Source organism: Colletotrichum costaricense (genome assembly GCF_030867565.1).
Source record: "Colletotrichum costaricense strain IMI 309622 chromosome Unknown Scaffold_11.1, whole genome shotgun sequence".
Taxonomy (NCBI): Eukaryota; Fungi; Ascomycota; class Sordariomycetes; order Glomerellales; family Glomerellaceae; genus Colletotrichum; species Colletotrichum costaricense.
Window position 1 is genome coordinate 322600 of NW_026848240.1, and position 20060 is coordinate 342659.

General features: G+C 50.8%; 6 protein-coding genes across 6 annotated transcripts; 5 read left to right on the forward strand and 1 right to left on the reverse strand.

Annotated features, from left to right (window-relative positions):
* Positions 1–240: 240 nt before the first annotated feature.
* On the forward strand, positions 241–2800 carry CCOS01_10467 (uncharacterized protein; the record flags this gene model as incomplete). Its single annotated transcript, XM_060458622.1, has 7 exons — positions 241–404; positions 460–628; positions 698–1147; positions 1208–1301; positions 1366–1445; positions 1522–1732; positions 1800–2800. The coding sequence occupies 7 exons, from the start codon at positions 241–243 to the stop codon at positions 2798–2800; spliced, it is 2169 nt and encodes a 722-aa protein (XP_060310424.1).
* Positions 2801–2922: 122 nt separating this feature from the next.
* On the reverse strand, positions 2923–4495 carry CCOS01_10468 (AflN protein; the record flags this gene model as incomplete). The annotated part of the gene is made up of 2 exons (XM_060458623.1): positions 2923–3000; positions 3134–4495. The coding sequence occupies 2 exons, from the start codon at positions 4493–4495 to the stop codon at positions 2923–2925; spliced, it is 1440 nt and encodes a 479-aa protein (XP_060310425.1).
* A 1408-nt stretch (positions 4496–5903) lies between these two features.
* On the forward strand, positions 5904–8304 carry CCOS01_10469 (major facilitator superfamily transporter; the record flags this gene model as incomplete). The annotated part of the gene is made up of 11 exons (XM_060458624.1): positions 5904–6237; positions 6312–6434; positions 6487–6602; positions 6661–6767; positions 6834–7037; positions 7262–7386; positions 7440–7490; positions 7557–7639; positions 7698–7875; positions 7941–8041; positions 8116–8304. 11 exons carry the CDS (start codon positions 5904–5906, stop codon positions 8302–8304), a joined length of 1611 nt encoding a protein of 536 aa, XP_060310426.1.
* Positions 8305–9505: 1201 nt separating this feature from the next.
* CCOS01_10470 (uncharacterized protein) lies at positions 9506–10487 on the forward strand (the record flags this gene model as incomplete). Its single annotated transcript, XM_060458625.1, has 2 exons — positions 9506–9541; positions 9600–10487. 2 exons carry the CDS (start codon positions 9506–9508, stop codon positions 10485–10487), a joined length of 924 nt encoding a protein of 307 aa, XP_060310427.1.
* A 2376-nt stretch (positions 10488–12863) lies between these two features.
* Positions 12864–17511, forward strand: CCOS01_10471 (phosphate-repressible phosphate permease; the record flags this gene model as incomplete). Its single annotated transcript, XM_060458626.1, has 5 exons — positions 12864–12936; positions 13005–13154; positions 13211–14521; positions 14576–14764; positions 15548–17511. 5 exons carry the CDS (start codon positions 12864–12866, stop codon positions 17509–17511), a joined length of 3687 nt encoding a protein of 1228 aa, XP_060310428.1.
* A 631-nt stretch (positions 17512–18142) lies between these two features.
* On the forward strand, positions 18143–19436 carry CCOS01_10472 (uncharacterized protein; the record flags this gene model as incomplete). Its single annotated transcript, XM_060458627.1, has 4 exons — positions 18143–18296; positions 18367–18765; positions 18825–19195; positions 19251–19436. 4 exons carry the CDS (start codon positions 18143–18145, stop codon positions 19434–19436), a joined length of 1110 nt encoding a protein of 369 aa, XP_060310429.1.
* Between the last annotated feature and the right edge of the window lie 624 nt (positions 19437–20060).

The following is a 20060-nucleotide window of genomic DNA, read 5'->3' on the forward strand; positions in this document are numbered from 1 at the left end:
TCTGAGATAGAGGGAGAGCCATGGTAGATCATTGCTGGCGTGTGCAGTAGAATATCCAATACAGCCTAGACGGCGGCATAAACACTTCCGAAGCTTGTTTCAAATCAAAAAGCTGTGCAAATCAGATTTTGGGAGATGGCAGACGACTTATAAACCAGTGGCAGGGGAACATCCACTGAACATCTTGGCCTGTCCGTATCATCTCACTCACTTCTCTGGAGAGAAACTCTGCCCTTAACCATGGCATCAGCTACTAGTGATGGTCAGCCGTTCATCTACCAGACCCAGCTGCCTGAATCACAATCACAAGCACAGTCCAACTTTGCAGACTGCGCCCACAGGACAGAAAAAACCACTAATACCAAGCGTATCATTGTCTGCTGTGACGGAACATGGAACAACTCGTCGGTCTCCCAAGTACCTCACCGCTTTTCTGTCGCTGATTCTGATACTCCATAGTAACAAGAGGGGAGGCATTCCTACTAACGTGGCCCGCCTGTCGTCTGCCATTGCCCGCAAGTGCTGCACGGGCATGCCGCAGGTCGTCTACTACCACCGAGGAGCCGGGACTGAGGAATCTAAAGTTGCCCAGACTCTTGGTGGAGTTTTTGGGAAGGGCATCGTTCAGGTCAGTCTCCCTTTGCAATGTCTGTCGTGGGGTGACGGCTATCGCTAACCTTTCAATGCCGTCGCTCAGGACATCGCTGATGTTTACCGCTTCGTGTGCGATAACTATAACCCAGGAGATGAGATTTTCATTGTCGGATTCTCCCGCGGAGCCTTTACCGCGCGATCGGTCTCCGGATTGATTTGCAATCTTGGGCTTCTGAACCGCGTCGGCCTATCACAATTTGGGGCAATCTTCCACGACTACCAGACCTTCCCCAATTGGAAGTACCCGGGGAGCTTTGACAAAGACGAGCATTTGGTAGGCTTTACGCTTACCAATTTCATGCGCCGTAAGAAACAAAAAGCTTCTGAGAACGACAAGGTCGAGGAACGTGAGAGTGCTGCTTTAGAAGACGAGTTGAACGAGGATAAAAGAGAATTCTTCGAGAAAATGACCACATATCGTGAAAACAGGAAGGGCTATGGACCAATGGATCTCCGCAAGATGGCTAAGGAATACAGAAACAGACTTGAAAAGGTAAGAAGAAAGCTGTCACCTTGGTCTGGGAATCAATTCACTGACCATTGTTTTCACCAGCACGGCATGGTTCTTACCAAGTGGGAGACTCAATTCCGAGATGGCCAATTGGGCCTCTTCCCGGTCCCTACGGACGTCAATGTTAGAGCAGTTGGTCAGTCTTCAAATCCTATACGCCGCAAAGAAAGAGAAACCCAGTCTGATTGCCCTTAACTCAGCTGTATGGGATACTGTTGGAAGTCTAGGTTGGCCAAAAATGCCCTGGGAGAAGGTCCGCATAGGCCGCAGCGCTGATGAGGTGAGTTCAAGCTTTCATTAGTAGTCAAAAAAACTGGATCAATTCCTTTCCTGAGAAACACGACTGACACAATCAGCTTCGATTTGCAAGCCTCGACGTCAATCCCAAAGTGGACTATGCCTTCCATGCTCTCGCACTGGACGAATGGCGCACCGCATTCAAACCGACATTGTGGGGCAAGGACAATAATACACACACGCAGCTTCGACAGGTATGGTTTCCTGGCAGCCACAGTAACGTCGGAGGAGGCTTCGAAGACCAACAAATCGCCACTATTGCACTTGCTTGTAAGGTCTCCCGTCTTCTAATGACTGAAATATACCGTCGCGGATGTCAGCTAACAGCATAAAATAGGGATGGCGGACCAGCTTACCTCTGTCGGTGTTGAGTTCAGCACGCCTGAGATGAAGCGGCTTTTCTACACCCTCACCCCTGGTGTCGAACCTCGACCATGGGCAATGGGAAAAATTTCCAATCCCGGGAAGGCCACTTCGATCCCTGACGAAGCATACAACGCCATTTGGTACCCGTGGCAAAAGTTGAAGGGAGATAACACCGTCTTGGGCACACGTACTCCGGGCTTATACAAGACCGACGATGGGAAAAATAGGCTCGTGAATCCTAACCAGCTCATTCATCCCTCTGTACGCATCCGATATCTCTACGACGGCAAAGGTCTCGATGACGTTGGGGTGTGGGAATGCGCAGCCTTGATGAAAAATGGATTTAGACTCGAGAAGAGTACAGAGCCACTTAAGATCGTCGACCCATACCCCAAGACTCCTATTGCATCGTCATACGAAACGCTCACGGGCACCGTATCATCCGTCCACGGCGGCCATACTATGGACCTCGAATCCCACAAGGGACACACACTTGTTGTCCATCAGGTGCCGTTCGAAGCCGACCTCTGCCTTCTGGAACAAGCCGAGAATCACTGGGTTTGGACCCGGGATAACGCAAAAGAGGGTGCGCGAATTTTGCACGAGGAGCGAATCGGAATCTGGGAACGTCTCTTCATCGACATCAATCACAAGCTGGTGTTACGCCAAAAGCATGAGGAATTGAAGAGGGCCGAGATCAAAGCTAAGCAGCCTGAAGAGAAGCAGACCTGGGGACAATGGTTCAAGGAAAAGGCAGAGACAGCCAAGGGAGCTGCTGGAAAGGCGCTCAATAACACCGTCGTCGGGAGATTCCTTGGGCCATCCGCCAGGCTCAAGCCTTTGGACTACCCCAAACATTTTGGATACCATGACTTCGTTTCTTGGCAGCGAGGTGATGTCAGGAAGACGCGGCTGCAAAATCCTTGGGAGAAGAGTAACAAGGCTAGAGCATACCAAGCTGACAGCAAGTGATGAACGTAGATTAGCTACTCTGAGCTTGGAGTTGGGGAAATATTAGTCTACCGATGAGAAGCTCTTTCCATCGCACACTGATAGCCTGGAAATCGACCGCCATATCAATGAGTGTTGCCCTTCTATTCAAATTCTGTAATTGACATAGTGGGATCTGACCTCTGAACCGATCTTGCAATTTCTACGACGTCCCCATCCGCCTGATTGAAGGAAATTAACCAGGAAGTCCGATTGAGCCATCTCGCGTTGCAAGACCTGACTTCATGTTCTCTTCGCATAGCTCACACGACAAGGAAAGAAGCGACTCGGATTGGCTGCTCCCCCGCGACTCACCAAATACACAGGATCCCCATGATACTTCTCTGTTTGCCCGGTCTCTTCATACGCAGGTTTGAAATCAAATTCTCTCGCAGTCAGAGCACACACCATCTTGATCTCAGCCAAAGCCATCTCTTGCCCTATGCAACTCCTGGGTCCTCTCTCGAAGGGACGCCAACCATTGGCAGGAGGTTGCAGAGGGTCATCTCTTTCCTTCACCAACCAACGGTCTGGGAGGAACTCGCTTGAGCGAAACCAGTACCGTGGGTTATGATGGATTGCGTAGTGGCTGACATAGACATTGCATCTTTCCGTTGGAAGTGACCTCAGAGCTACTACAGGTTTCTCCCTCGTATCAGTCTCTGAAGTATCAGAGAAGGCCTGAATGAAGACATTGAAATCTCGATTGCCCAGTCTCTGAGTTGCTCCGGGAGGGTAAATGCGCAAGGACTCTTTGATGACGGCAGTCGTGTACGGGAGCTGATTAAGCAGCTTCGGCTGAGAGGCTATTAGGCCCGCTGTTGCCTTCAAGTCGGAGCCAAAGACATTGTCGTGCTCAACCCGAACGCGTGCCAGTACTTCTGGGTGCTGCGACAGGAGGTTGGTCATGAAAACGATCGATGACCCGGTTGTGTCATAACCTGCAAGCATCATAAACTTAATCTGTGACCGAATAACATCGGGAAGTATTCGCAGGTGGCCTTGGTCTTGTGGTGCATTGGCGGCATCCAGTATCGAGATCGAGTTTGTTTGTCTGCTCTCGGCAGCTTCTGAGTTCTCCTTTAGTACTTTCTTGATGTACGAATCCATCCGCCAAGTATTGTAGCATTGTACAAAGGGCCTGATGAAGTTAATATCCCTTAGTAGCGAAGTGCCGCGATAATGCAGCCAGCTGAGCTGCGAAGCCATCGCGGCGGCAAAAAGGTTGTAGCCTGCCTGACAATGCATATCATGGCCCATGATAGCCTTGCTTGAAAAGTCCATGGTAAGGTCGAGAGCCATCGGACTCAGAGAAACCAACTCGTTCTTGTTTACACACCGGCGTAGACGATCACAGAAGACCCCAGCTATCTCAACCAAACTGGGCACCAGTCCGGCGATATTCGCGACTCGAAAGCCAGGGCTGAAGACGTTGTGCCAGAATTTCCATTCGTCTCCTTCCATAGTATCCAGATCGTAACCACCTGTGAGCGGCTTCAGGAACTCTCGCTGGCCCGGCTCTTTCGGGAGAGATTGACCTTGTGCCACCTGACGAGCCCCATCTGGTGACAGAACGACCAGCATAGGCTTAAAAAAGGGCCACTGGTCCAAATAGAAGGCCTGATCGAGATGTGGATAACGCAAGCGAATTTCATGGGCCAGTGCTGCCGACGGCATGATGTCAGGTGGTAAATCTTTCAGGATCCTTCCGATTAGTTTGAGATGGCCCCAGATCGGATCGTGAGGGGGCATTGGCAACCCTTGACGCTGAAGTGACCTGAAAAGGTTGCGGGCGTTGTACAAGGAGTAAACAAAGTAGAGAGTAGCTAGTAGACAGCCTGCCCCTAAGGTTTGCCAGGCCGGTGATAGGCTCATTTTGTTCATGATGGTTTACGTGCGGATGTGAACAAGTTGTGAATAGCTGCACAAGCGGAAGGGGCTAATCTACTGGACGGGTCAAGCGAGATGAAAAGCACGCAACCCCAACGAACATCGCTGGGTGGCTTTTTAAAGGCGCGGAGCTTCTGCGACTATGCTCAGACACTCGTGGAGCTACTGCAACTTTCAATCTATCGGGAGGGGGTAAAGTTCACCTTGTCAACCCCGCGTTGAAATCATAAAGCTTAAGCTTTCCAACATCAAGCATTGTACCGTACAGCGCCACGAGCTCGTGTTCGGTATCGTATCAAATGATCCGGTAAGAGCCCAGTCTGATTCGCTAATGGCATGCTGAATCGTTAGAAGATCAGATGAAGTACGGAGGGACCGGTGTGAGGCGGTGGTCATTGTTTCAATGTCTATTGACTTAGCACAATAACGCAGCATTGGAATGAAATAGTATGAGAATACAACTCAGCACAGGAATCACATTATGTATTCAACTACGGACAAGTCTCATGGACATGTTTGTAGTTCAAAAGACTAACAGAATATTCCCATACAGTTGATCGCTTCGATCAAGAGGAACGGTCATAGTGATCGGAATGGGACTTTGGAAAGTACCAAATCGTATTTCGAATAACCTCAGTTAGCAAGCTCCCATAGTACTGAGAGCACGCATGGTCGAATGTCTATGTTGGCTTGTGGCGTTTGTTAATAAGGGCATTGACGCCATGTTCACTGCCTCGCAGTACATAAGGTAAGGAACGAATACAAGCCTTTGCACGTACAAGATATGGTGTAAATTTTGAACGATTCAAGCCAAGAAGATCCTATTCCGTTCGAGTAATATCGTGGGAAATGCCCTCTCAAGCCCAGTTCAATACTTGTTCAAGCATTTCGCGATTAATAAACGCGGAGTTTTGCCGAAATATCAAGCACGCCATTGTATGCCTGCCTTTCGCCGATATCATTGGTGTTTACGGACTTGCACCTGCACACTGATTGTAGGTACCCTAGCAAAAGAAACAATCCAACCCATGTTTCCGACATCGGTGGCTCCTAAAGAGGCGTTTGCCTTATCGAAATGGTGCACCGGAACCTTGGCTACTCATTGGTCTTCCGATAACTGGGAGGTAAACGGAGGTTCTGTGGCGTTACATATCATGACTAGTAGACGCACTCTGACTTGACTGTCGATGTCGCCATGGGACCCGCCGAAGACGACAATCAACCCGACTTCCGAGCCACAGGATCTGAACAAGGAGTCACAGACACTGGGCTTGTAGATAAGCTCACAGATTTCCGATGCGAAAAAGTAGAGAGTGCAGGTACATGCCTTACGGCACATTTAGTCTCACGTTCCATCTCTCGTCTGCATACAATGTCGCTTCCTGACGAAAAGAGTCCCAAAGATGCCTTCGTCATCGGCGAAAGCGAAAACGAAGCTCATGATGGAGTCAAAGTCCCTTATCATGTAGATACCGAGAGGTCAGTCTACGTGGACTCCAAGAGGACGTGGAGATCATTCTTCTGGTCGAGTAAGTCGCTTGAATTACCAAGTCAGAAAGAAGTGATAGAGAATCAAGTTGCTGACTTCAATTACCCATTCTAGCACTAGATGTTCCCAAAGATGAAGCACGGTTTCTGACCAAGCTCGATTTGACACTCATATCAGCATCAGCTCTCGGCGTTATGTGTCGCTATCTTGATCAAGTCAACATCACGAATGCTTTCAGTTAGTGTTTGAACCTAGTCTTATTCCTGAGCTTTTCTAAATATCGCTCTAGACAGTGGAATGAAAGAGGATCTTTCGTTGTTCGGGAAAGAACTCAACTACGCCAACGCTATTTGGAGTGCAGCATACGTGTTCGGACAGATACCGTCGAACCTACTTCTCACCCGAGTGAGTTTTGAGCACTCCACTTTCCAAGAAGATTACACATATGTTGATAACACCTCAGGTCAATGCTCCTCTTTACATTGCATTTCTCGAGTTTGCCTGGACAGTCTTCACATTCGCGACTGCCGGGGTCAAAGATGTCAATCAACTTTACGTGTTCCGCTTCTTGTAAGTTGCATCATTGCCAGGCCGTCGCCATTCACATCTGTCAATAAATTACTAACCCCGCTTCAGCGTTGGTCTGTTTGAAGCAGGGCACTTTCCAGCCGTCATGTATGTATGTTCTAGTTACTACAAGCCGCACGAACTGGCGCGGCGCAACACACTGATCCAAGTATTCACTTCTGTCGGACCACTTTTCTCCGGCTTCCTGATGGCCGCTGTCTATGCTGGCTTAGACGGAAAGAGTGGTCTCCCAGGCTGGCGATGGATGTATATGTAAGTGAAAAGAAACCCCTTCTTACAGCCCAGTCAATGGGGAAATCATGCTGACAGAAAGGTCAGTGTTTGCGGGTGCATATCCCTACCTTGTGCGATATGGACGGCATTCGCCATGCCACAGCTTCCTTCTCGGGCTAAAGCGAACTGGTATGCACGATCTGAATCATTCCCGTAGAAGGGCAACACCGTTGCGGCACTAATATGATGATTTATTCTCTTAGGATCTTCACCGAGAAGGAAGTCGAGCTCGCCCGCGCTAGAATGCCTACCGAAGTCAAACCTTACACTGGATTGTTCAAGTGGAAGGATATCAAGCGATGGCACACGACGTGGCACGTCTACCTCTGTAAGAGATCCATGCCGCCAGCGAAAACATTGAGTGAGAGCTGACACATGAAGTCCCGCTATTCTTTACGTTCCTTGCTCAACTAGGCCAGTCCGGAGGATCAAGTACGTTGACACATGAATAATGTTGCTCGTCAGAGAGCAGTCACTTACTGTCGGTACTTAATCTAGTGATCTTCTGGGTCAAGAGCTACAACGTGACTGGAAAGCCGCCACGATTTTCCGTAGCAGAGATCAACATCATCCCACTTGGAGTGAGTTTCCAGCACCTGAAGTATTACTCAACCACATCGGAGCTCACGCTCCTAATAGATCAATATTATTTCCATTTTCGCCACTCTTGTCAACTCATGGGTTTCGGACAGCTTGCCTGGAGCAGCTCGATGGCCCGGTATGTTGTTCGCCAGCACCATGGCTATCATCTTTCCCATTGCACTGGCAGCTACACCTGTGCATCCAGCGAACATTGCAACTCGATGGGCATTGTATTGTAAGCCTCTCAATCTATTTCGCCACACAACTTACCACAATTTGCTTACTTTTTCCCTTCCAAAGACCTCACCGCACTTTCAAGCACATGCGCCGGCATCACATGGACATGGGTGAACGAAACAAACCGGCACGACCCCGAAAAGCGGGCATATGTGTCTGCAATGGTTTGTCTTACTATTTTCAACTTGTATCTATCACTTGCATGTAAATCTGAGCTAACGTCAAATGTCACTATCAGATGAACGCGTTCGCCTACATTTTCACGGCGTGGGTGCCCATCTTCACTTTCCCTGCCAACCTTCAGCCTTTCATCGTGACTGGGAACTACATTACAGCTGGATTCGGAGCAGCTGCCGCAGTGACGGTACTCGTCATCCGACACTTCTACAACCGAGATCTGAAGACAAAAAGCGAGCTCAAATTCTGAAAACCTGTCAGCTTCAGAAGTTCAGAGCTGTAGAGGCATCTTCTGGTCAAGAAGCTTGCGTTGATGCTCATGGGACTCCTTTACATGTAATTCAACCAGATGGTGTGCGTACTAAAGGGCAACAATAGATGCCTCTCTGGAATAAAGTGGTCTGTTTCAGCGATCCCATTATTAACACCGTAATGCTTACCATATCTGATCATTGTTCCTCCTGAATGATGGGTATTCATTACCAGTTTTTACGAATCTGTTGTAAAGTAGTTCCAGGCCCAAGACCTGGGTACCGCAGATGTCGCGTTCCAGAAATGTGACCGTGATTGGCGCGCGTACTCCCATCTTGTTTAGAATCTCAGCACCAACATCAAACATGACAAAGGCCAGCCAATGATTTCTGGCCAACATCAAGCGAACTCAATCATGGTTGTACCACTGTGGGCCAACTGGTCTCGGTACCTACTTTTCAGCGTGGATCCTCCAACGCCGGGACGTCACCACACTTGAGCGGCATCCCATGGCTGCATGCCAGCCCCATCGACGCACGATTATTCTGCTGCAGCATCCCCAGATTGTAAGACCAAAACAAGGAGGTTTAAGCCCTCCAACCTCTGGGTACCCTACGCCAGTTGCGTACAAGAAGGAGTGCTGTGTAGATCACTGGGGCAGAGGAAGTGCTTAGCGCTACCCTGTTTCTTCTGGTCCATGAACTTGACCTCCCCGCTCGTCCGTCTTCCCGCCAGCGGCCGCGTTGACGATGTGGACTTATAAGAAGGAAGAAGCTGCCCGCAGAGAGCGAAATGGATTGGTAAGTACCGAAAAGCCGTGAAGCGTTTCTGGGAAGGAATAGGCGAAGTTCGAGCACTCGTGAGAATCACAACGAAGTCGAGGGGGGATGTCCCAGGGTGTGGAATGGCATGCAAGACAGGTGATAACGTTATGCTATTGTTCGTCAAGTCTTACTCGCCAACTATGGTGTGATTTGTCTGGCCCAATGAGCTCATCCCTGTCTCAGGAACCCATAACGTTATACCCCAAGGACTGCGCTATTCAATGGAGTTATCACGGCGACCGATGTGAACATCACTGATGTTGAGCTGTTATAAATACAACGATGGGAAGCCTTAGATCAAAACGTGGCCATAATCAACAATTTTAAGGATAAATCTGTTCTTCTCCTATCTACTTTGAATTGCATCTTGCCAACATGATGAAAGCCATCAAGCAAGTTGCCGTCATTGGTGTAAGTCGCTGATATCATTACCATCAGTTTTACTCATAATTTCTGACCAATTTGAAAGGCAACCGGCGCATTGGGAGAGGTTTTAATCCCAGCACTCCTGCAAGCTGATTTCGAGGTGACATGCATCACTCGACCCGGCAGCCAAAAGAGCCTTCCCGCCGGTGTGCACGTAAGATCCTCCGACTACTCGAATGTCGAAGCTCTCACACAGGCTCTGGGAGGTCAAGACGCCGTTGTCGAGGCTTTCAATCCAGCAGCCGCATCCTATCAGACCAACATCCTGCAAGCAGCCTCGGCCACCGGAGTCAGGCACATCATCACCCCAGACTTTAGTGGCAATACGTTCCATCCCAACGCCAAAGATGCTCTTATTTTCGGTCCGAAGTTGGCAGCTCAGCGTGAACTTGAATGTGTCGTCGCCGAGTCAAACGGGTCGTTGTCATGGACGGCCATTATAACTGGTCCATGGTACGACTGGACAATCGAGCGTGGAATCTTCTGGATCAACAAAGAACGACGAACCATCACTCGCTATGGTTCCGGACACCAGAAATGCAGCATCAGTCGTCGGGCACTCAATGGCGAGGCCTTAGTCGCTGTGTTGTCTAACCCTGAGAGATACCAGAACAGGGCTGCCTATTTTGCCAGCCACACTGTATCGACAAATCATCTGATTGCACTGGTTGAAGATCTTGGTCTCGAGGGTTGGGAAACTGTTGACGTGCCATTTGACGGGTTTGCAGACGAGGCTCGTGCTTTGTGGCGGGAGGATACAGAAAAGGGAGTCGAGGACAGACTCAACTCCAGGGCATATGCCGCCCTTTCCACCGTGGCGCTGCTGGATGGAGATAATAACTACGGTTCCAACTTCGAGGACCAAGTTGAGTCCGGATGGGATGAAGGCGAGCGCGCGCTGAAGGACAGCCTGAAGAGACTTCTCGCGTAAGTCTTGTTGGTAGACTTTAACTTAACAACGATCAAAGGGAAGTTTTACGATACTTCACAAAGTGTGCGCGTCAAATACCTATTATTCTAGAGTAAAACTGAAGATGCTGATTTTCTCACCCACAATACAAATGAGAATACAGCTGCGAATTGTACAGATATAATCCAAAACCTGCACTAGAGTATGAGGTTTCAAAAAACGTAACGGCAGCCAGCTACCGGCATGAGGCGATGTTGGTAACACTTGAATGATCTACATAACTACACAGGGCTTGCCGACCAACAAGCACAGCTAAAGACTACAGGCTGTGGAGGAGAGACCACGAGCCTCGGGCCGCAAGTGTGATTCGTTGATGGAAAGGTGATCACTCACTTTGGGTCATTCTTAGGTTTCTTGGCCAGGGGATAGCGTGTGACAGCCAACACCAGGCTGCCGGACTTATTCGCAAAAGCCACATGTAAGCGGTATTGGATGTTGGCTAGTTGGTTGACAAATCGCTACGGATTAAGGCACGTATGGCTCGTAAAACACTGTCTAGCCAGTCGGTTGGGATCCCAGCGTTAGACCTGAGGAAGTGGATTGGGAGATTGCTGCTGGCGGAAGAGCGCAAGTGAGGGAAGGCCGGAGATTGAGCTGCATCAGGAAACATTAGAGTGGAGGAGCTCTTGAGAAGAGCCAGTTATGGCAGTCAGTTGATCGTGTCTATTTGGCCAAGGGGCCGATACGGGGCGTGGGCGAAGTTGGGCGCTGACATTTGATGGGATACGGTTGACTGGCGAAGCCGTTCCAAAGGTGTTGGTGTTCTTGGCCCCTTGGCTGCTTGGCGGCGGGCACAGGATTTATAGAAAAAATACGCTGTCAAAGAAGAACAGGTCTGATGGTGCTGGCGACTCAGTTGCGATGTTGAAGATGAGAAGCTCTGGGGATGCAGCCGGGGAAAATCCACAGAAAAGTACGGGACCCAGCACGTGGTGGATTCGGGACTGGTGATTCGGCAGTTGCGAAGTCGGAAGTGGGGCCGCCATGCTCCTGCCAGCAGCGCTTGGCGCTTGGCGCTTCCTGAGAGCATGTATCTTGGCGCTTGACCGCGCCAAGTCGCTTCGGGTGCGCCACACAACTGGATCTCGGTCGATGCTTTAGGAAGGATGCGGCGAGGATGTATCTCCTTCCCCCCTTGACGACCTGACATCGTCCGTTTGTATAGCGGCAGCTTCAACGTCCAACATTCGACTTTGCCCTTCTTCAAGTTTCAGGCGCCATCTTCACTGGGGGCTCGGCGAGAAAAAGCCAATGCCCGACTGTTACCGATTCCGTTGGCTGCCCTTGACCACGCAGGATTTTCTTGGATGGATTTGTGGATTCCCTCTTCACGCTCCCACTCCATCGCCTCGAGAAGTATCCCCGCGAGGCCGATATCCTCCGAAAAGCTCAAGTTCCGCCAAATATGCGACGTTGTTTACGACACGTGGGACGCCTCAGAACATGCCTTGCTACTTCTAGACTTCCTTATTCAGCCTTTCGATACCCATCCATCCCGCCCCATGCAGGTTCATGTCAGCCAGCCTCTCCAGTAGGTTGAACTTGGCATCTACTTTCTCCCCCTCATTGGGGTGTTCAACGTGGCTTTTTGTGCCGAAGGGGCCTGCGGAAACCTGTGCAGAAAGGCGTTCGAGCCGCAATAATTCAGAAACCTTCGAAATCCCGCCGATGAAAGTCTTCTTTGCACCGAATGTCATTCTGATAATGATGAGTGGCAACTATAGATTTCGTCAGATTCACACACACCAAATGCTTCTCTTCTCTGTGGAAATGGGACCTCTGACATAGAATTGGCTGCAGCGAACTCTGCAACCAAGCAAGACAGCATGGCTACATGCTACAGGGACCAATCCACAGATGAACCATGCCGGTAACATTGCAGATTGCGGGTGTGGCGAGTACTATTGGGTGGGTTGGGTCGGTACGTCTCTAACAATCGAATGTGCCTCACCTGTGTTGCCTCTGCTGATGGCGTGTAGCCACTTCCTCGTCTAGGTCCGGGCATCACACACCGAGAGTCCCCCGGCGGGAAGGGGGCACATGTACATCCTAGCAGGTGGACATGGATGGATTGCGCAGAAGCAACGTCTTGGCTATTCCGCTATCTGGTATATATGCCAGAGTCGATCCCAAAGTCTACCTTCCTACTCCTACACTGCTCGGACATCCTTCTCTCTCCGACCTTGCTACCCGCGTCAAAGCCAGGGTATTCCATCCATCATACCTTACCATCCTTTGAGGCACGTTGACCTAGTCTTCAGTTGGAAACATCATATCGATCATCTTCATCTTTCCCGGACATCAGGCGTTGCACAACCTGTGCAAAAGAAACTCGAGATGCCTCTTCATCAGTATGACTACATTTTCGCCATTGGCACCATCTTCGCATTCCTTGATGCGTGGAACATTGGTACGTAACTCCAAAATTAGAAATCTGTTTGTCTAGCCATGTCCAAGCTGACTCTTGGGTACTGGTAGGTGCCAATGATGTTGCCAATTCATGGGCAACCTCGGTCTCGTCACGATCTATTTCTTACATTCAAGCTATGACCCTCGGATCCATCCTCGAGTTCGCCGGCTCGGTTGGTGTCGGCGCCCGTGTCGCAGACACCATTCGAACGAAGATTGGTAGGATATCTGTTCTTTTGATTAACAATGACGCCCAGGCTGATCATCTGACGCAGTGGATATCGACCTATTCGAGAACGACCCGGCTCTCCTCATGCTTGGAATGACCTGTGCGATTGTGGCTTCCTCGATTTACCTTACCTTTTGCACCAAGATCGGTCTCCCGGTATCAACTACTCACTCCATCATGGGAGGCGTCATTGGCATGGGTATCGCACTTATTGGTGCCGACAACATTCATTGGGTCTCCCCTAGCGGCGGCATCGACTCTGGCGTAGTTTCAGTCTTCCTTGCATGGATCATCGCTCCTGGTATCTCGGGTGCATTCGCAGCCATCATCTTCACCATTACCAAATACGGCGTCATGTTGCGGAAGAACCCAGTCATGAAGGGACTGGCTCTCGTTCCTGTGTACTTTGGTATTACCGCTTCCCTCTTGACCATGCTGATTGTTTGGAAGGGTGGGTCTATCAAAGTTACTTTCAACGATGCCGAAACTGCCGGAATGATCATCGGTGTTGGTGCCGCCTGGGCTCTCCTCATCACAATATTCTTTCTCCCCTGGCTCTATCGTGTGGTAGTCAAGGACGATTGGCAACTGCGTTGGTATCACATTGCCCTGGGCCCGCTTCTGCTCCGCCGTCCCGAGCCACCTGTTCAGCCCGAAGGCTACGGCGGTGGAATCCGCGACTTCTATGCCGGGCACATGACCAAAGAGGAGCTAGAGGTTGCTCGCAGCGGTGGTGTTGTTCGAAGCCCTAGCAACGACATCGAGACTGGCTCTGCTGATGGCGAGAAGAAGGTCGTCCAAGGATCCACCGACTCCCCTGCGACCAATATTCCCCGTAAGGACTACGTCCACAAGCCCATCGTTGGCCCCCGTCCCGAAGGTCCCTGGCACAACGGCGACGTTCTTTTCTGGATGGTAAAGAAAGTCTTCCTGTCTGGTGTCGATCAGGACATTATCAACATGCAAAAGAAGGAGAGTGTGCTCACTGGCGATTTGGAGGAGATGCACGCCCGTGTCCAACACTACGACAACAAGGCTGAATTCCTGTACTCGTTCATGCAAGTCATGACTGCATGCACCGCCTCGTTCACGCACGGCGCCAACGACGTTGCCAATGCCATTGGACCCTACGCTACCATCTTTCAAATTTGGAACACTGGCGTTCTCTCTGGCAGCAAATCTGAGGTTCCAATCTGGATTCTCTGCTTCGGCGGTGCTGGTATCGCTCTTGGTATCTGGACGTACGGATACAACATTATGCGCAACCTCGGCAACCGCTTGACCCTTCACTCTCCCGCCCGTGGTTTCTCCATGGAGTTGGGTGCTGCTTGCACAATTATCTTGGCTACACGTCTCAGTAAGTCAACGAACTCATCTTGACCATGTTCAAGCATCGCTGACTGTGATACAGAACTTCCTGTATCTACTACACAGTGCATCACTGGTGCGACCGTAGGTGTCGGCCTTTGCTCCGGCACTTGGCGATCAATCAACTGGCGTATGGTTGGCTGGATCTACATGGGTTGGATTATCACGCTGCCTACCGCTGGTATCATCTCTGGATGTCTCGCAGGCGTCATCATCAACGCTCCCCGCTGGGGTATGGCAAGCTGAAAGATTTTGGCTGCTGAACCATCTTTCCACAGACTCATGTGTCGTCCGGCATGTTTGACTGTGCCGTTGAGAATGGCAACAGTGTGAAGCTCGGATGTCAAGAGCACATGGAATCAGAAAAGGTTTCTTCTAGTCTACGAATGGCTCATACCCTCACTAGTATAGATAATAGTAGCAACTAATGCATTCCTATTGAGAAGGACGAGATGTGGAAAGTGGCAAGAGTTCAGATGATCGGCTGAGGAGCGTCATTCTCGTGTGTCTTCAAGTGGTGGCGCTCATCTCTAATCGGACCTAGCACGGTGCTAGAATGCCAGTGCATAGATATTGCTGTATTAACTGGAATAGCTTGGATCATTAGGTCATGTAAGGCTAAACCGCGAGTGAAGTGAGCTTCTCGACAATCTTCCGGTGTTCTGCCAAGGAAACAAGCTAGTCATGGAAACAAAGTTAAGCTTAGAATCATGTTGCAGACCTTCGTCCAATCTCCAACCCCCGCTTCGCTCGCCTCATTCGCCTGGCTGTCTCATTTAGGCGAGGCCAATGGTCGGATTGTTCTTTAAATGAAATAGAAAGACTTTCGGTGGGAGGAAACAGTACCTCTTTGTTGACTGGAAAATGGCAGGCAGCAGGGCGCTGTCAACAGCACAAGTCAAGATGCGCTATCTATTTCTGCTGCCGATCGCCCTATTAAGTCCGCTTTGTTTCTGTTCACCTTCCGTCTCAGGTCTTGATTGGCCAGGTAATAGAGCCCTGCCATTGTTTCCAGAGATTGCGAAGGAGATAGACTATGCCAAGCTCACTGCACTTTCTGGTGATGAGCAGATATTCTTAGTCTCGCTGCAAGGACTGGTCAACAGACGGCAACCACGACTGTACCTTTATTGGTCGCAGGATTCTGCCTTTCCGGATGACGAGGTCAACGAGGCCTGGCTGCGGCACCTTGAGACTGAAGGATATCGTAGCGCCGATACGACGAGCAGTCCTCTACAACTGATTGATAAGTACAAGTCTGAGATTCGGGGTGCCATTATCTACGACACGAAATTGCCAGACACGATTAATCTGGCTTCAACACTTGCCGGTCTTCATGGCGCTGTCCTGGCGACTGAAGAACTGGCCCGACGCTTCAACATCTCCATCACGGAAGACTTGCGAGGCCGGTTCAAGAACAAATTCGAGCTTTACGATCATGCAGCCCGGGAGGTGTGGCCCAAGGTTACTGACCGCATCATCACGGCTATCAAGCCACTTTCGACCCTATTGTATGCCAATAGGACCTGGACCACACTTTTAAAGGCGAACTCGTCCGTCACAGACTCTTCGAACAACGGCACATACACTGCAGATTTGTCGTCATTTATTAATGGCAACGGGACGGTCTATGTCAATATCACAGACGCTTTCCCTGCAGACGGCTATGGTCCTTCTGTCTACCGCGTCAAGGTGACTGGCGACGGAAACAAAACCATAGCAGACTTCACTCCCGGTGAAGAAGAAGAAGACTCCTTCCTGTTCGATGACGGCGGCTCGCACCTGGCAGACTACCCAGGAGGCTGGCGCTTCGCAGACGGCGCATCCGCAATGATTTACAAATTTGACGTTCCACCTCAGACAACTCAACTAACCCTCACTCTGTCCATGTGGAATCAGTTTCTCGTTTCGGCAACGTCGGCGCGACCGGGCTACTACAAGGTCAACTCCATCTTCCGCGACTACATCGTCAGCACGGCGGCTCCCTGCATGTGGTTGGACAGTAATAGACCGCGTGAAGCCGCGCTGCTCGACAAACTCCTTCGCCAATTCCAGCCCAATGCGGCCTACCTCGGCTGGTTTCCAAACGGCGATGAGATGACCGGTGTCACGCAACTCGCAAGGAACGGCTTATACGTCGCCGCCACGGACTTCTACTTCAACCCCACCATCTTCAGTGGATTCAACACCAAAAGCCAATCTCGGCAGTCTACGATGGGGGGACCACCATGGCAACCTCCTCCGCCCCCTCCGAAAAAGACCCCTAAAGTCTTTCTGTCTCTCGTCTACCTCGAAGGCGACAACATACAGTACGACCAGCGGAGCATGTTTCAGCACTGGAACGACTCCGCGAGGGGATCAGTCCCGCTTGGCTGGACTATTAGCCCATTGCTTCGTGATATCGGCCCGGGCATCTTGTCGTATTATCAAAGGACATCCACGGAGAATGACCTGCTGATTGCCGGGCCCGACGGCGCAGGGTATACGTATCCGGGTGTCTGGCCAAGACGGGCTCTCTCCACATTCTTGACTCAGAGCGGCGAGTATATGCGAGCGACACAGACAGACGAGGTCTTGTTCGTGTACGACCGCATCAACGCCACTGATAACCCGCTCACACCTGGGCTAACTCTCGACTTTCGCAATGCCGTGGGGAGAAAGAATTTGCGGGGCATCTACTACGGGTCATTTGTTTCGACGGTAGATGCGCTGCAGGTGAATGTTACAGAAGGCTTCCCGGTGACAAACATGGTGAGTATCGGGAACGAGGAGAGCGGTGCGGCGACGCTGCGGAATATTTCGGAGAATTGGAGGGGTCGTGGGCCTCTTTTTGTGGCTGGCGCTGTGAGCGCTTTTGATATGACACCGACCAGTGTTGCTAGTATGGTTAAGAAGTTGGGGGATGACTTTGAAGTTGTGAGGCCTGATATGTGGTTTCAGCTGTTGAGGAGGCGGGAGAGCTGGCCCGGTCTTGGGTAGGATGGTTTCCTTTCTTGAGGAGACTAGTGCCACGAGACTTTGACTGGAGCCTCTCAACGCCTCAAGATGGACAATCGGATTGCGATCCGTTGTCTACAGCCTGTGAGGGATGTGGGAGCAATGTAGCGGGGTTGCGCCGGTGGGAAAGTGCTGGTGAGAGAAGGTTCTTGCATTCGATTATTGATGCTAATAAATTGGAAACTTCAATAGACATGAATGAAGCTGGACCTTATCCGCACTGATCTAGGATGCATACGCTCTTATTGAAGATGCGGGATACCTCCTTTGTTGTGGTATGTGCTTGGCCAATTCATGTCAGCATCATCGCCTTCAACTTTTGTAGTAAGACGGGGGTATTTCTTTGACGATATTCCCCATCACCGCTACGTCATGAAGGGGCCCCTATTATTAATATTAGTGCACTGTTTTGAGGGGGAATTTAGTTTCCTTAGGGGCCAAGTTCCAACTTCCACGGCGCTTGCAGGCTGATTAAGCAAGAGGAAAAGACAGCTACTATTGCCTCAATAATTCGTGCCCGCTGAGGCTGACGTGCTTCAAGTCAATATTCGATCCTCGCAGAAAGACTCATGACTTTGGGACATCGTGGGCATATCTTCTGATACCAGTGAACATGGCCGGACAACAAATGCAAGCTCTGGTGACCGAATCTTCGGCCGGCGGCGGCGGGTCGCCGAAGATGGTCAGGAAGCAAGTTCCGATCCCTGAACCGGCCCCGCATCAAGCTCTCGTTAAAGTGTCACATATTGCACAAAACCCGACCGACGGTAGGTTAGACCCGTTGGTAGTCTCGATCAAGAGATAAACGCACTATCGTTTCCTAACTTTGGTTCACAGTTCAATCTCTTGACGGCAATGCATTCGGTGACGGCGCCGTCCTTGGGTGCGACTTTGTGGGGACAGTCGAAGCGGTTGGCGACAAGTGTAGCAAGCTGTCCAAGGGCGACACTGTTGCTGGCCTAATTTGGGGAGGTCAGGAATCCTTGGTTAGCCGAGATCTACGAACAAGTTCTGACACATCGCCAGGTGAAATCAAGGGTCTTGGCGGCTATAGCGAGTACACCCTCGCGGACGACAACATCAGCTTCCGAGTCCCCAAGAACATAAGCCTGCAGGAGGCTGCTACAATACCCCTAGCTTCCATGACGGCTGAGCTAGCCCTGTTCTCCAAAGCATGCCTCGCTATTCCTCGAGAGAGCGGATCGGAGACAGCGGTCCTTATTTGGGGTGGTAGCTGTAAGCTGCTCCACGACACGCGCTGAACACGTGCGGTCCCTTGCTAATTCCCTTCCCAGCGAGCGTCGGCTTGTACGCCATCCAGATAGCAGCGATGCAAGGCCTCAAAGTAATCACGACGTGCAGCCCTCATCACTTCGATTGGGTCAGGTCCCTAGGCGCGAAGCATGTCTTCAGCTACCGCGATGGCGACGTCATTGAGTCCATCAGAAACACGACGCCTGGCCTCAAATATGTCTTTGACACCATCGGCAACACGTCCTCCTCCGGCCAGGCATCCCAAGCCATCGATGAGAGCGGCGGGCGGCTCTGCACCGTGCGCCCGGGGAAGGCCAACACTGAAAATGTTTCGAAGCAGACGACTGTGACCGACGTCTTGGTCTGGACTGCGTTCTTAAAGGATCATCAGTATGCTCAGTTTAGATGGCCGGTAAGTTACAGTCGTTGCAGGACTCCTGGTAGAGTGGTCACTGACTGGGGCTTAGGCTAGCGAGGAGGACCACAAACTCGGCACCGAGTTTTATGAAAAGCTCCCGGGATGGGTAGAGGCCGGGAAGTTGAAGCCCAACAAGCCGAAGGCCATCTCTGGGGGTCTTGATGGTGTAGACAAAGGATTCCAAGTGTATCGGGATGGGGTAATCTCCGGCGAGAAGTTGGTGTATCAACTCTGAGGCCTTGAGTCAATCTGTTGCAGTTCCTATGCACACAGCCAATTGCGCAAACGATGCAAGTGAGGACATCCCGACTAATGGTTATCTACTATTCGCGATATCAACTAGAACAAACATCAATGGCCAAGGTAAGTTGGCAGCAAGGGGCTTTCCCACTCAAAGGCACTTTGTTACACTTGGCTTTTCTCGAGGACAGGTAAGCTGATTGCAGACAAGACGGCTGGTCGAGAGAGAGGATAAGCTTAACCTGCTGCTTGGAGACTCAGTGCCCCTAGTCAGGTCACGAAGACTGATGTCAGCATCTAACGACGGGTAAGCATGCAGCGCTCACTATTGTTCATGAGCGCCCAATGGCGACAACTCTATTTTGCGTGACAGCTTGACGGATTGACACTTGAGAGGATGACCCCGCCATTCCAGGAACCAACAGAGTTCAGGTAGACCAAGGGCAGATGTTTCCGAGCTTAAACCGCGTCATGGCCGCGTTCTAGGTCAATTGATCACAGCTAGTCTTATCGCTCGGGAAAAGGAGACCGCGGAAGTACGGCAAACTTATCGAGGTTTCCCGACTGCCTCCCTCATCCCGTGGTGCCGGACCCGACCGCTAAGAAAGGAATCCCTGGT